We start from the raw sequence: 15,285 nt of genomic DNA, 5'->3' as shown, positions 1-15,285 counted from the left end.
CCTTTTTGTCCACCTCTCATTCACCCTTGATCAGGTTAAACTGGGTTTTCAGCCTCACTGAGGGCTTCAGTCCCTCTCTCTCTATGTCTTCGTGCAATCTGTCAGACTCTTCTTGGTTTCCCTTGCTGGTCTGTGAGCCCCCAGCCCACAGTCAGTCATTTCAGTGACACTCACATGAGCACGCTCTGTAAGTCTTGACCTCCTGTCCTCTGGACCACATGCCTTTCCAAGGCCCAACTCCGGCTTGACTTTGCATTCCTGTTCAAGCTGCCGGGTCCAGCTAAAGGACTTCCCTTGGTCCAGCTTAAAGGACTTCAAGCTTGGCTCTTGGTGCCCTGACAGATATCACTATCCATCCTCAGATGGGGCCACAGGGCCACCCACCCTAATGCTCCTCATTTTTACTGTAGTTCCCATTCTGCACAATGGCTAATCCACATAGCATTTGCCTCTTTCAAATCCCTGATCACATTCCCACATCTCAACCCTCAATGGGTTGAGATTTCCGGTTTCCAAATAAAATAAATGTTCCCAGGTAAAAATTCCCTTCACTTCCCTCCAGAATATCTCCAAAGTTCCTGTTCTTGCCTCCTCTTTTGCCCAGAATAGATGTCTTTTTCCTCTCTCAAGTTAGTTCCCCCACTTCTGAGGTTCCTGGGTGGGTTGGGAACAACAAATACTATTTAGTTTATAGAGGAGACAGCTGGAAGGCTGGGAAGGACAAGGAAGGTAAACTATGTAATTCACATTTTTTTTTTACTTTTGCTTCTCCTGCTCCCACTTCCTTGGACACCCTCCCTGCCTTGCCCATCAGAATATTCCTATTCATCCTTCAAGCCGCAGACAGACTGTCACCTCCTCTGGGAAGCCTTTCTTGACTTCCCCAGCAGAGCTAGTTTCTCCCCTTGTTGCTTTCCTAGTATCCACTCACTGAGGGCAAGAACTGTGCCTTCCTCTCTGAAGCCATATAGGCTAGATGAAAACCCTGGCTATAAGACCTTGGGGAAGGTACTTAACCTCTCTGTTCCTCTGATATCCTCATATGAACAATGGGAATAATAGCGGTACCTACAGCCCTGGGTTGGTTGTGGACTTAAATGAGAGAGGGAACACAAATTGTTTAGCACAGGGCTTGGCACATCCTGAGAACTCATCAGTGTTATTTATTATTTATAATGCTGGGCCTTGGCAGCATGTGGGGTAAACGTTCATTCAGTATTTGTGGAAGCAAGAAAAGATAAAAGGAGGAAAAGAGGAGAGAGAAACAGACCAACCTGCTGCAGACATCATCTGTAACCAGGGCAGTGCCCAGCCTGATATTTTGGATCTGGAGCTGCTGCACAGTTTCCCACCATCTCAGGTCAAGACTTGGTACCTAAGACCCCAGAGACCAATCGCATGTGCTGCGCCTCTCCCTGCTCTGCTGCAAACAGTCCCTCACCTGTCTGACCTCTCCCTGTTCTAAAATCGACAATCTACATCGCTGCCCTGAATCACACCTGTGTTGGGTGTAGCGCAGGCCAGGAGGCCTAGTACTGAAAAGGTACCAGGATCCAGAAAAATCGGCCCTGTTTCTCCTAACCTGGGCCACTCAGCGGTGACTCCGTTCAGGTGGGCTGGGAAAAGGTGGAGCAGAGTCATGTGAGATCTGCACTGTGTGAGACAAGGTGAGGACCACAAGGAACAGTCACAGCACTGACAGCAGATGTTGTCCCCGGGCGTCATATGCACCAAGGCTGTGCCAAACACCTTGCACGTACTTCCCCTGTGACTAGTCCTTGGACCGCAGCCTCAGGAGATGGCTGCTCCTGCTATCTTCCTTTGACAGGGAAGAGCCTGGGCCATCTAATCAGGTGGCCATATCTGACGATTGACCTTAAATGAGGTATGCTGTCATGTGAAACAAAGAAAGGAAACTGTCTCATTCATAACTTTTATATTAATTACAGGTTGAAATGATAATATTTTGAACATATTGGGTTAAGCAAAATATTAAAATTAATTTCATCTGCTGCTTTTTACATTTTAAATGTGGCTACTAGAAAATTTAAACTTAAACATGTGACTTGCATTGTGTTTCTATGAAAAGCACTGGATTAGAAGATCCCCATAAGCCAGAGCCAAGATTCAAACCCAAGTTGATGTCTCCACAGCCTTGCTCTTCACTCCTGTGCTGAAATGAAACTTCTATGCTGATGCTAAAATCGTCCCCACACGTGGTGAGGACCAATCATAAGGGTCCTTGGAGTGGGGCTCCCTGGGAAAGAGGAAATATATTCCCCTCTTTCTACAAGTGGGTGCAACTGTGTGTGTGGGCGTGCGTGCACACTGGGAGTGCTGCTGTTTTATGGACAAGGAAGCTAAATTGTATGGCGCACCGTCTACCATGTCGCAGGCCCTCTGCCATGCAAATGGCAGAGATGGAATTTAAACCAAGGTCTGTCTGACTCCAGGGACTGGCCTCTTCCCCCTGCGCCTCTCCCCCGGCTCCCATACTCCACAGCCAGAAGGAGGCTGAGCTCAGGATGTTGGAAACTGCGTTGAAACCCAGATCCCTGGGCGATGGTGAGCAAGTTCCAACTTAGCGGATCTGAGGGTGATTCTCCTGGAAACGGAATGGTGTCAGGTCAAGAGAAATGCAGGAATGCCTTCCTTTCAGAGCTGAAAGTGCTCTCAGCAATTGTGTGGTTCTAAACCCGAGTCCACAGATGAGGAAGCTGGGTTTCAGAAAGCTCATGTCATCTTCGGTCACACAGCTAAGGGCTGAACCAGGATATCTGGGTCAAAGTCTGCTTTACTCTCCCGTCAGTGTTTGACTCTGTTTGAGTCCTGCCTTTCATGTTAGTGGACGTAATGGTCTTCACCTGTGCACATCCGTTGCCATTCCTCAGGTCTCAGACCATCTCCTCCTGTTTGGGCCCCTCTCCATTCTTGTGTCCTTGCTCCTTGCCAGCCTCTTTCCATACCTTGCTCAAGGCCTGTGAATGTTTGTTCACTCGCTGGCTGTAAATCTTTGTTGGACCCCAGGATTTGAACGTCTAGTTTCCAGACCCATTTCTCTAGTGTTGCTCTATTTGAAAACTATGCCTGATGCCCATCTCTGAGGAGCTGGGATCATTAGATTTGGGTTTGTAAATCAAGCCTTGAAAACTGTTTATTTGCAGAAATTACTTAGGGGCTGTATCTTATTAATCTAGTTAGTCTTATGAACCCTTGATTCCAGAGAGCCTAACACAGTCCCTGGCCTTGTGGAGTTGCTCAGTAAGTACTGTGGAATTTCAAGTAACTATCACGATTGTACTTATAACAATAGCTACCACGGTGCGCCAAACGTGGGTCTAGCCCTCCGTGTATATATAATCTCTTATGAGACAGGTGCTATGCTTAGCCCATTTTACAGATCTGGTAACTGTGGCTTAAATGGTTCCAAATTCATTCAGCTGGCAATTAAAAGTTACACTTAGGCTATTGTTATAATGTTTGGTGTGATTAAAAGTATTCTAAACTAGAAAGTTTCTGTAGTGGTTCTGCCGCTAATTCATTTATGATTTTTGTTTAGGCACTCCACCTTCCTAAACCTCAGTTTTGTCCTGGGCAATGTGCTCGTTAGGTTCACTAAATTACCATTCAGGGTGCTTTTCACTGAGTCTATGTACTACCACCAAGTGACTGACAATGCTGTGATTTAGCTCTCCAAGAGCATGGTTGTCAAATGAGAAAAAACTATTTTCCACTCAACTTTTTAATAAAAATTCAAATTTTATCACAATAGCTAATTACAGTAATCCTAACTAGCAACAAATATCATTATATTTAAGTTTAGTGTGAAATTAAAGTTGTAAATAAACACAGATAATAGTAAATGCCTTGCTTGTGTTTAGTTCGCTGTTCTCAGCAGTGGCTTACCACACCCTGAATTTTGGTTCAGGCCAGAAGGACATTTCTTTCAATCCATTTGGAAGATCTCCACTTCCAGTCAAAATCTTCAAACCTCTGACAGTTTCTTATCAAAAAACCTCACAGATAGCTATCCTTATCTACTAGTGCAGCAATTCTAAAACTGTATTTTGTGGGTTAATAATAAGTGTTACAAAAACCTCTCTTATATCAAGTAAGTACAGGAAATTGTGGTAGAAATAGGTTTCTTCACCTCAAATCTTCGGAGAGCCTTTGACATGCTCATGTATGTCGAGACTCTCCAGGACTGTGCATTTACGGATGCAGTGGTTCCTAATCTTATTGAGCACAGAACATTGAAGATGGGAGTGGGATGAGGCGGTGAGGGGAGAGTGAGGTGGGGAAGAATCTCATGAACTAGAGTTCTATGCCTCACCTTCTGTGACATCCTAATCTAGAAGCTTACCTCTACTCTTGGCTCTTGTCTCTCATAACAAACTGCCTCTGATGTGTGTATGTTTTTTTGTTTTGTTTTTGGTGAGGAAGTTTGGCCCTGAGCTAACAATTGTACCAATTCTCCTCTATTTTGTATGTGGGTCACTGCCACAGCATGATTTGATCCATGTCTGTCATCCAAACCCGGGAACCCCGGCCGGATTGTGCCGAACTTAACCACTACACCACCAGGCCAGCCCCTGTTATTTTTTAATAGAAGGTTGTTAAAGATATTTGTGTTTGTATATGTCCAATCAGTGGAAACTTCCTGAACCCCAAGCAGAAGCTGAAAGAGAAAAGCAAGTGTTCCCACCAATGTATTACCGGGATTCGAGCCCACCTTCCAATCATTATCCATCTCTTCACGATAGTATTAGGTTTTAGCCTCTCAACAAGTTTACTTCCACGTAGCTCCACAGAAGAAAGTGGAGATTTGGGATACAATGTGAGAACTATTGATAGATCATTCACTTTTTAAAACTTAAATGAAGTCTTTGTTTTAAAAAACCTAAATAAGGCTAAGTAGAAGACTTTCTAGCCAGATCCCAAAGTGCTTTATGAATCTCACTGGTGCTTCATGTAGGTGATGTGGGGTTACACTGCTTGTCCTGATCTAACGAGAACGGTGCACACAGGAGGTCAGGCAGGAAGTCTGAACTCACTGAGCACCATTGAGACTGTACCCCAGGCTCCAAGGGTGGCTGAGGATATCAGCTGAAGGGAAGGTGCTAGGGGAGATGGAGACATGACAGTCCTCCATATTCTGCTTCCAGTGGAGCCATGGACATAAACCAAAATTCAATCATGATCTCCTAGGAACTTTGACCCAAGTGTTTGTTATGAGTTCTAAGGAAAAGGTTAGGAAACCTAAATTTGTTTACATGTACCATGAATGTGAGATTACTCAGGGTCTAAGGTTAGAAACATTGACAAATACCACCAAAAGTACTGACTCAGAAAAATCCACATTTAGAATTTGAGGTAAGATGAGATTTCACGTTTCAAATTCTGGTCACTGGTTCAGATTGTGATTATGAAACTGCTCACGTTGGCCTTACAGAGCCCTATAAGCAACCCTGACCCTGCAGCTCCACATACTGACCCATCCTGGGCCTGTTCCCCACAGAATGGGTCTGCTCCTTCCCTTGGCGCTCTGCGCCCTGGCCGCATGCTACAGGGCTGCATCTCTACCCCGGCAGGCCCACAACCCCTCGCCTCTCCTCTCCCGTGGCTGCAATGACTCAGATGTGCTGAAATTCTCGGACTTCGCCCTGCAGGACATCAACAAGGACCGGAGAAAAGGCTTTGTGCTGAGTCTCAACCGAGTGAATGATGTCTACCAACACAAACAGGCAAGTGACAGTCCCCTCTTGGGCAGGTGTTTGCACAAGCTGTGGAAGCCAGGGGTTGGGAGTCCAGAGACACTTGTTGGCAGGTGCTCTCCAAATTGGAAACCCTGCCAAGAACGCACTGCTTTGCTCTGTCAGGGTGTGCTACATGCTCTTATTGTTATTAGGAACAAGTGCTAGTAGTATCCTACTCTGACACTTGTCGAGTGTTCCACAGTTTGTAAGGAATCTTCACAAACATGATAGCCTTTGGCTGTGCCGTAAAACAGAGCCTTTTTCAGCCAGTCTTTCGGGGTTTCTGCTTCATGTGGGATGTGATGCATTTCTCTACTCCTTCCCACAGAGTGGTCATGGTTCAGTGTTCTATCTCACTCTGGATGTGTTAGAGACTGACTGCCATGTGCTCAGCAAGAAGGCATGGAAGGACTGTGGTGAGAGGACGCTGCATGAATCAGTAAGTGCTTTTTTCCAGGGGTTCCAGGGGAGAAACTAGATGTACTCTGTCTACAGGGTACAGATTGTTCAATGTGCACCATCTTTAAATGTCTCTCTTTATAGTCTCTTGGGCATGGTACCCATGTGGTTATTTTAATGTTATAGACAGAACAAAGTTTCACATGTCAGATGGGTTTCCAGAAGTATCATTGTGGTCATGGAGACCAGAACTGCAAAGTTACTCAAAAACTGTGTGATGAGTCCAGTTTTCCACCTCCCAGATTCTTCTGCAGGCTTATATCAGTGTTTAAATTGTGAGAAAGGAATTGAAGGTGAAGAACTCTGTATGTACGTTTAAAGTAGACTGTATAAGCAAGGGAAGGAAGTGCTTTTTGTTTTTACTGTTTTGTTTTAATGAGGCTGGAGGGAACAAGTTAACAGTATGAGAGATTTAAAGTGTGTCATGGAAAGAGAAATACTTTCCTTGAAACATAGAACCTTAAGGGCCTCAGAAATTATCCTTTAAAGATAACCATGGAAGATGATTAAAACTAATATCATCAGTTTTCATTTGATTCTTAGTTATTTGGGGAATATTTCCATTGACTGATATGAAACTTTATAAGTCTAGTACAGTGATATGTGTTTAGAAGTAAACTATTTGACCAAGACATCTTTCTCTAATCATTTAACCAGACTCATCAAACTGCACCTACCTGATTTTGAAAAGCAAGTAGTCTATTTACCATGTTGTGAATTATATTTGTAAAGGTGACACTAGCTTCTATAACACATACACTGAAAAAGGTATACTGATTCCAAGATAGAAGTTTATTTCTCACTCATGTAAAATTTAAAATAGAAATTCCTGATCAAGAGGGGGCTTTCCTCCAGGAGTTACTTGGAGACCCAGGTTCCTTCCATGTTGTGGCTCTAGACTCTGCCACCTTCAACTCATGGCTTCTACGGTCACCATACTCATCTGCATCAAGCTATGGAAAGATAAAAAGCATAGAGGACAGGTCGCACGTGGGAGATCTTCGTGGGCCAGACCTGGAAATAATTACAATCACTTCTGCTCACCTTCCTGTGGTTAGAACTCAGTTATTCACATCACATCTACCTGGGAAGGAGGCTGGAAAATGTAGTCCAGCTGTGTCCCAGGGAAAGGTTAGACTGTTTGATGATCAGCTGCTAGTTGCTCATATCCACAGTAACCAAAATTGACCTTAAGTTTTTTATTATTTAAAAATAAAATGTCCAATTTTATTTTGGGGGATATTTTAAAAAGTCAGAGTTTGTTCCACCATGTCATAAAATGTGTTTGTTGGTTCCAGGTTTATGGTCAATGCAAAGCAATATATTACACTAACTTGGTAGAAAGAATTTTCTATACAGCTGCTTATAACTGTACTCTTCGCCCAGGTAAGAGAGCACTCTGATTTTGTTAATTTTAATTAAAAAAATGGGAAAAAAGCATTAAACAGGGCTATGCCCAGAGTGTATAAGATTCTCCCATCCTCACTTCCTATTCATACCACGGCCATGTTCTTAACATATCCAATACTTGCACTGCTCCTCTTCCCACAATTAATCTTCCTAAATCACCTGCAATAGCTCTCCATTGTGTACTGCATCAAATCCTAAATATTTAGTGTGACTTAAATGGCATAATCTCTATGACTGGTTGCCAGGCTCCCTTTCTAGCTATTTCTGCCATTATTCCTCTGACTACACCATATCTGCACTCCATTCAACTGGATGCCTCACTATTTTCTGAGGACACATCACACTTTCCACTCTCTGCATCTTGCTCCTGCCTCTCCCTCTGCTGAGGATGCCCTCCCTTGATAACCTCTGCCCTTGGAACTCACATCCATTCTTTAAGGACCATTGCAAATGCTGCTTCTTCCGCCATGTCCTCTATTCCAGAAAGGAATGGTGCTTTCCTGTTCTCATTCCTATAAAACTTCAGCCTAACCACTCATGGGGCACAGACATGCACTGCCTTGATTTGGGGTCTTGTGTCTTATATCATGTAGAACATATTATCCCTTCTTCCTCACTGCTACACCCCTCCTCCAGTTCCTATCAAGTGTAAGAAGTCCATAATAATGTTGAATAAATGAATAAATGCACATGTGTTCATTCTGGGTCCTTCTTTGGAAAGCTAGCATCCATGGCATGGGAAAATAGGATATAGCTGCTCGTCAAACTATTATGTGCCTGTGACTCCCCTGGTGGATCTTGTTCAAATGCAGATTCTGATTCTATAGTTCTGGGGCAAGGCCTGAGATTCTGCATTTCTAACAAGCTGCAGGTGATAACAATGCTGCTGGTTCCTTTGAAGGACAAGGCAACAGAGCAAATATTTTATTAGCCATAGCTTAAGCTTCCTGGTTGTAAAGATAAGACTCACCTAAAATAAATTAGAGAACAACAAAAAATAAATCAGATCAAGACTTAAATGGAAATCATAGGGCCCAGAGGTATGGGAGGTCAGGAAGCGACACGTAGGGATGGTGCCAGGAGTGACAAGTCGTGGATGTAACTCCTCCGTAATACACCCAAATAAACACACACTTGATCAGACCAATACGTTTGCTCTACAAAAACAACTTCTAGACAAGTTCCCAAGCCTGGCTTTCACATTAGTTTTGCCACCCCCGGCTCCTCCCAATCAAATTCTGGCTGTACCTGTTACCCCACAAAATTGGGGTAACAAATTCTGTTGCGTAGTGCACATAAAAAAAAAAGTTGATTATTATGGCATCAACTTTTGGGAAAAGAAATCAGCTTTATTGCTAGATCCATCTACAAGCAGACAGGGTCATATGATCTCAGATCTGTCTCCTTCATCCAGGGCTTGGGGTAAAATTTATGGGATGAAGGGCAGGGCGGTCTGAAGTGTGGAGATAGATGATTGGGGGTAAGGAGAAGTGAGGTAATTGATGATCTGTGCAAGCATAATCAAGCTTCATGGCTCTTCATAGGACACATGTTCACAAAATGGCGGCATTACCATGATCTAAGGGTGGAGTTTTTAGATCCTCAATGTCAAAAAGGTCACTTATTGAGCATTTGCATAGGCCCAGTTGATGGGTTCGTGGTCTCAACCAGTCTGAAATGGACAAGGGGGGACTCAGCTCCTGAAACACAACTCTTAATTACTCTGTTGATAAGATGGAGTCAGTTGAACTGGTCCTAGAGGGCCCGTGGTTACATACCGTTAGTGTGATTATTCTATCCAGACACACAGCAATTTGCCCAATTTTTGTTTTCTGGCTCACTTGCATTTTCTAACCAAAGAGGATGTGCTTCCACCTTTCATATGTCATTCAACAAGCATTTACTCATTCATTCATTCAGCAAGCATTTACTAAGCACTTACCATGCGTTAGACATTGTCAGGTATAGGGCACTAAAAGGTGAATAAGACATGACAATAATGAAATCCCGACCTGTTAAGATACTCCATCTGCTTTACAGAGGCAATGATGATGGAAGATATTGAGCTAAATGGAAAAAAAAAATTTATGGAAATATACTATTACGTGTTTTTGAACAAAATTCCTAGGGCCAATAAATTTGTATGAGGTGAAAAAAATCTTGCTTTGATTTTGTTTTACTTATGAAAGTAATACATGCTCATTGCAGAAAGTAACTTTCTCTCCAGAAAATACCTTTTCTGCTCCATCCACTCCACACTCAATCGAAACTATTTATCTTTTTTTTGTTTTAATCTGCCTCTGTTTTGGTCATATGATTTATAGGATTGAAAATAAATAAGGGGTTTATTTTTGAACTGCTCTCTTTGGCATCAACAGTTTCTCGAAGAGCGATTTCCAATATGTGCCCCGACTGCCCAGGCCCTGTTGACTTGTCATATTCCAGTGTTTTGGAAGCTGCCCTTGAGTCTCTTGCACAATACAACAACAAGAGCACCTCGAAGCAGTATTCTCTTGTCAGAGTCATCAAGGCTTCTAGCCAGGTGAGGCTGAAATGCCCAGTTACACCAACAATGTCTCTCATAACTGCTGCTATCGATTCCTTAGCTGAGAGGAGAATATCAGGGCACTGCTTTTGGTTACAGCCCAAGAGCCTTTTCTTCATTCTCTACTGTGGTAGACCTGATGCACATTCAATCATGTTTCAGTTTCTGAGTTGTTCCATGGAATTTCCACCAAAGTTGTGTGACTCCATTTTACTTCATTGGCCTTAAGGCAAGAAGGGAAATGGATTCATAGACTCCTTGGAGAATTCTACTTAGGGTCACTATTCAGTGCTACCTTTTCATATCTGATTGACCACAGACTACTTAGTAAGTCAAACTTATACTCCATGCTAAAGCCTTAAGTAGATGTTGTGTTTTTTGGGTTAAAGGAAGTGGAAGCTTATTTGTATTTAGATGATGTTGATATCTGTTATATAGAGAAAAACTAATCTAAAAAACAATTCTACGTAACGAAAAAAACTAACCAAGAGAAGGAGTTTAGGACCCATTCAAGTCCTTAAGAAGGGAAGAAAGGTATGGTGATTATGTTTTCTAAATAACAAAATCCTAATACATGGTTTGATCATGGTGGGGATTACAGGGACAACAGAATAACCGTGTTGACAATGACTCTGGACATGTAGGGTTTCTGTTGCCCCCACATAAGTAGGTTGATTTTTATTTCTCAACTCTTGTCTCATCCCAGTGGGTGTTTGGCCCTGCCTACTTTGTGCAATATTTAATCACAGAGTCACCATGTACCAAATCCCAGGCTGAGTCTGCTGCCAGCAAATGTCCACTTCAGCTCCCTGACTCTGATGTAAGTACTCCTGAATGTCTTCCTTTGTCCAACAAATGTGTCATAGATCATCTACTAATATTTGTTGATCATCAACTACATAACAGGTGTTGTAAAGCTTCCTCAAGAAGCTTGAAGTGTGGTTGGCCATGAGTCAGGCCCATGGACAATCTCCACAGTATTTTCTAAAGACCAAAATACGTGGTATTGCAGTAACCAATAATACAAGATTTGAGAGGAGGAAATTAAGCTAATCTGTGTTGGTCAGGGAAGAGAAGGTAGATCTTAACCTGGACCTTGAAGGAAGGTTAGGGGAAGGAGAGAGGAGGGCAATCTAGGATGCAGAAAGAGTGTAAATTGAGGCAGGAATGCACTGGGTATTTTGCTAGGAATCCAGTGCATGACACACCCAGTGCAGAGGACTCTGCATGAAAAGATCAAGATGCTTCAGTGCCACTGTCTTAAGAAGTTGTTTTTGATACCATGTGACCTTATGACTGAAAGGTGGGAGGGGGAAAACTTAGCAGAGACTGACACTTCAAAGGTTGGTCTGAATGGAGTGTTCAGCATGGTGTGCAATGTGAGACTGCACCAGCTAAGAGGGGTGAGTGAAACAACATCTTCAAGTTCAGGACTTAATCTGTTGCTCAGGTGCTGGAAAGAGAAGAGATGGATTAGTAGTAGGGTATGTAACACTTAACTTTTATTTAACTCTAAATCAATTTTGAGCCTAAATCAATTTTAGTCAACAGTGTGATGCAACTGTAAAATGTGGTCATGGAGGGCAATGAAAATATAGAGAGACTTTACGTAGTGCCCTGCTTTGATCTGAACAGATGCAGTACAGCATGTGGTTCCATTCCATAGGACCCCTTTAAGGAGGACAAAATCAAATGGACATCCATTCATGGGCATGTAGCCAAGATGGTGAGGGGACCTCAACCATCTAGAACATTCCTGGAGGGAGTGTAAATTGGCACAAGCTTTTGGCAGGCAATTGGGCAATAATCACAAAAAGCCTTACAAAACTGGTTTGTTGCGTATTCTGAACTCGTTCTAGCAAACATCAAAAAACAGCCTCTGAACCTGCTCTATGGAATCTTCCTTCTCCACTTCTTAATAACTTCTTGGTCAGGTCTCATAGTTTCCTGGTCACTTTCAGCTATAAGACCAATCTGATTTAGGCAATTAAGATTCACATTTAGGTATTAAAAAGTTCGGTCAAGTCTAAATCTAAAGAACTATCTCACATACAATTCACAAATGCCCTCACTTTAGCTTAGGGTTGATTTATGACTCAGATTCCACTGTGGGAAAGAGATCAAGGTCTCTTTATTCCTTCTTTCTCCCCTTCCTGCTCTCTAACTAAAATCTCTCTTGCTTCAACTTTGGCTCCTCCAGGTTCATGTGGAGAGAGGAGAGTAAAAGAAAGGGTCAAAGTCTTTTTTATATAACTACTCCTGCCGACACTAGCATCTCATTGACACCTTCTATATGGCAGTCCCCAGTACCGGCTCTCTAATGGGATACAGGTGTGGGTCCTTCAGGAAGTCCTTCCTTGGCCTCTTGGGCCTCCCCACCACCAACCAGTTCCTGCCCCACAGGCTCTTATATGCACCTTGGAATGGCAGGCTGCCCCTTGGACCCAAAACACTTGTCCCATGGAACACTTATACATCTTTCTATCCCAAGAACGAGAACAGTCTGCCCCAATTCTGCTCTCTTCATCCTGCCATTGTGGGCTGCTCCAGCCAGTTACTCACCTTCAGAATTCTTTAAGAGAGAAACAGACAATGCATTAGTCTCCATTGATACATGTGCTCCCAAACTCCAGAGGACACATGTCAAACTCACCCATAAACTGTCTCACTGGGCTGGGTTCTGGTGTCAGTACGGGGTGGGCCTGTTGGTTTCAGCAGAGCACAAGACTCATCCAGGAGGGAGTGGCCAGGCTCTATTTTTTGCCTGCATCCTGAATTTCTACAGGGGAATCTCTTAGAGCACCTCACCTGGACTTGGTGTTGGGGTAAAGCAGGGAAAAGCTATAGCACCGTTCAGCAAGGATTCCATGTTTCAATGAACTTTCCCACTAGAAGGGGTTTCTAATCTTTTTACACCATCTGGGAGATGGCTGCAGGACCTGTTTGGCCATGGGAGCTCTTCTAAATACAGAGTACTTATCATCTGTTTTCCTGAGATTTGGAGTTTTAGAAAAAATTCTAAGACAACAGGAAAAGTCCTATTTAACATTCTGTTACACTTGAAAATGTATATATTCTCTGATCTAACAAGTCCATGCTTGGGAATTTATTCTGTGGAAACAAGCAAGGATGCATGAGAAGCTTGTTCATTGTAGAATCATTTATAATTATAAAAACAACCTAAAGTTGAAAAAAAGAATTGTTTAAAGTATAGTACATTCATACAGTGGAATGTTAGCACTTAAAAATAAGATCATAGAACAATATTTAAAGACATGGAAATATTTTCACAATGTATTAAATGAAAAAAAGATTTAAAAGCCAATCTGAAAATATAATCCCATTTTTGTAAAAGAAAAAACACAAATACCTAGAAAAAAGACTTAAAGAATATCAATAAAAATGTTAAGGGTAACTATCATTGAGTGGTACGGTTATGGATGGTTTTTTCTTTTCTGTGTACATCTCTATATTTTCTACAATGAACATTTATTATTTTTAAATAAAGAAGAATTGAAACACCTGGAAATGGTTTTAATTGGAGAAAAGAAAATTCAGGCAGGATAAAAAAACTGTCTTCAAATATATAAAAGGCCACTATGGAAAAAAATCAATTTTTCTGATGGCACCACATATAGAATCAGGAACAAGAGGTAGGTGTTATAAAAAGATGGATTTCAGTGCAATACCATCAAAGTATTTTCTAGACATCAGAGTTCTCCCAAGATGGAATGGGTTTTCCAGCACCAGAAGTATTTGAGCCTGGTCTAGATAATGACTTAGTGGGGGGGTGTCTAGAGAAGACAACTACCTTGACCACCTGATACATTGAAGGAGCCAAAAAAACGTTGGTAAATTGTGAGTCAACAGAATTGGAAAGCAACTTATTTTCCTATTATAATCATGAAGAATCTCCATAATCATGTGACATTTTGTGTTTTTTGTTTTTTTTTTTTTTTACTTTTTATTTACTCCAGCCTGTTGGTCATTGTGAAGGCTCTCTGAGCAGAAACATAAAAAAGTTTGTCTCAGTGTCCTGCAAAATCTTTGAACCACAGGTATTTTTCAATCTCTTTTGGTGGGTTTTCTGTACAGGAAAAAAAAATACGGTTTATCGTTTAGCTGTTCCTGCCCCACTCTCCCTCTTTTCTCTCCAAGTCTTATATTCTCCATTATGCAGGCTGCTCCAAGTCCAGGTCCACTGGGTGGCTGACTAAAGACCAGAGCACGGCCATGCAGAATAAAACAAAAGCCCATTTAGAACAACTCTCTAGATGCTAAATTCAGTGTCCCAAAGAAACCTTACCCTGACCCCTAGGTAGAAGGTTTTCCATGGAAATATTTAGTCACTTTCCGGAAGTATTGGTATAAGAGGCAGCCTGGTATAGTTGAGAGGGTGGCTGAAACAGGCCACCTGCATTCAAGTCCTGCTCTGCCGCCTGCTGCCACCAGCGGGGGCAGGGAGACAGCTCACTGAGGACTTTGAACAAGCCATTTAACCTCTCTGGACCATTGTTCAGCTCTGAATTTGTGAGACTTGCAGTCAAGCCTCTACAGGTCTTGGTTCCCCGGGCCCTTATCTGTTTTGCTTTGTAACCCGTTAGCCAGAGGCCCATCTCTCTAGTTGGCCTCCGTTTGAAACATTCCATAAGAAAGGCACAGAACAGCTTAGCCTGCTACCAGGCATGGCAGGGATTCCCCTGGGGAACATTCCCTTATTTGAAAGCATTCTTATTTCAGGATCCCACCCCCAGAGGTGAAAACTCTGCTGCCGACCAGAGATCTGTGAACCTCCCCGAGGTGATAGAGCCCCAGAAGAAAAACACAGCTCCCACCAACTCACCCTCCAAAGCTGTGTCTAAAGGATCTGTCCAATACCTCCCTGAGTTGGTTGATGAGAAGCCCAAAGAGTCCCAGGAAGCGGGCCCCGCTTTCCCTGTCCAGCTGGATCTAACCACGAATCCCCAGGGAGAAACCCTGGATCTCTCCTTCCTCATCGCGTGGCCTGTGGAAAAGAAGCTGGTTGTCCTGCCTTTCCCCAAAAAAGAACAACGCTCTGCTGAGTGCCCAGGACCAGCCCAAGTGGACAACCCTTTGGTTCTCCCACCATGAGAA

General features: G+C 42.8%; 1 protein-coding gene across 3 annotated transcripts; it reads left to right on the top strand.

The window, feature by feature from the left end:
* The first annotated feature begins 5,519 nt into the window (after positions 1-5,519).
* Positions 5,520-15,282, top strand: FETUB (fetuin B). 3 transcript variants are annotated; one of them, XM_058555578.1, is made up of 7 exons: positions 5,520-5,744; positions 6,085-6,195; positions 7,514-7,601; positions 10,004-10,167; positions 10,877-10,990; positions 14,148-14,228; positions 14,911-15,282. In XM_058555578.1, the coding sequence occupies exons 1-7, from the start codon at positions 5,520-5,522 to the stop codon at positions 15,280-15,282; spliced, it is 1,155 nt and encodes a 384-aa protein (XP_058411561.1). The 3 variants fall into 3 exon arrangements, with proteins under 3 accessions (XP_058411561.1, XP_058411562.1, XP_058411563.1); XM_058555579.1 differs by lacking the exon at positions 6,085-6,195; XM_058555580.1 differs by lacking the exons at positions 6,085-6,195; positions 7,514-7,601 and having other exon boundaries at positions 5,520-5,748.
* Positions 15,283-15,285: the final 3 nt, after the last annotated feature.

The sequence above is a fragment of the Diceros bicornis genome, chromosome 15 (assembly GCF_020826845.1).
Source record: "Diceros bicornis minor isolate mBicDic1 chromosome 15, mDicBic1.mat.cur, whole genome shotgun sequence".
Classification (NCBI taxonomy): Eukaryota; Metazoa; Chordata; class Mammalia; order Perissodactyla; family Rhinocerotidae; genus Diceros; species Diceros bicornis.
The sequence above is the reverse complement of the archived record's forward strand: the minus strand, read 5'-3'. Positions and strand labels throughout refer to the sequence as shown.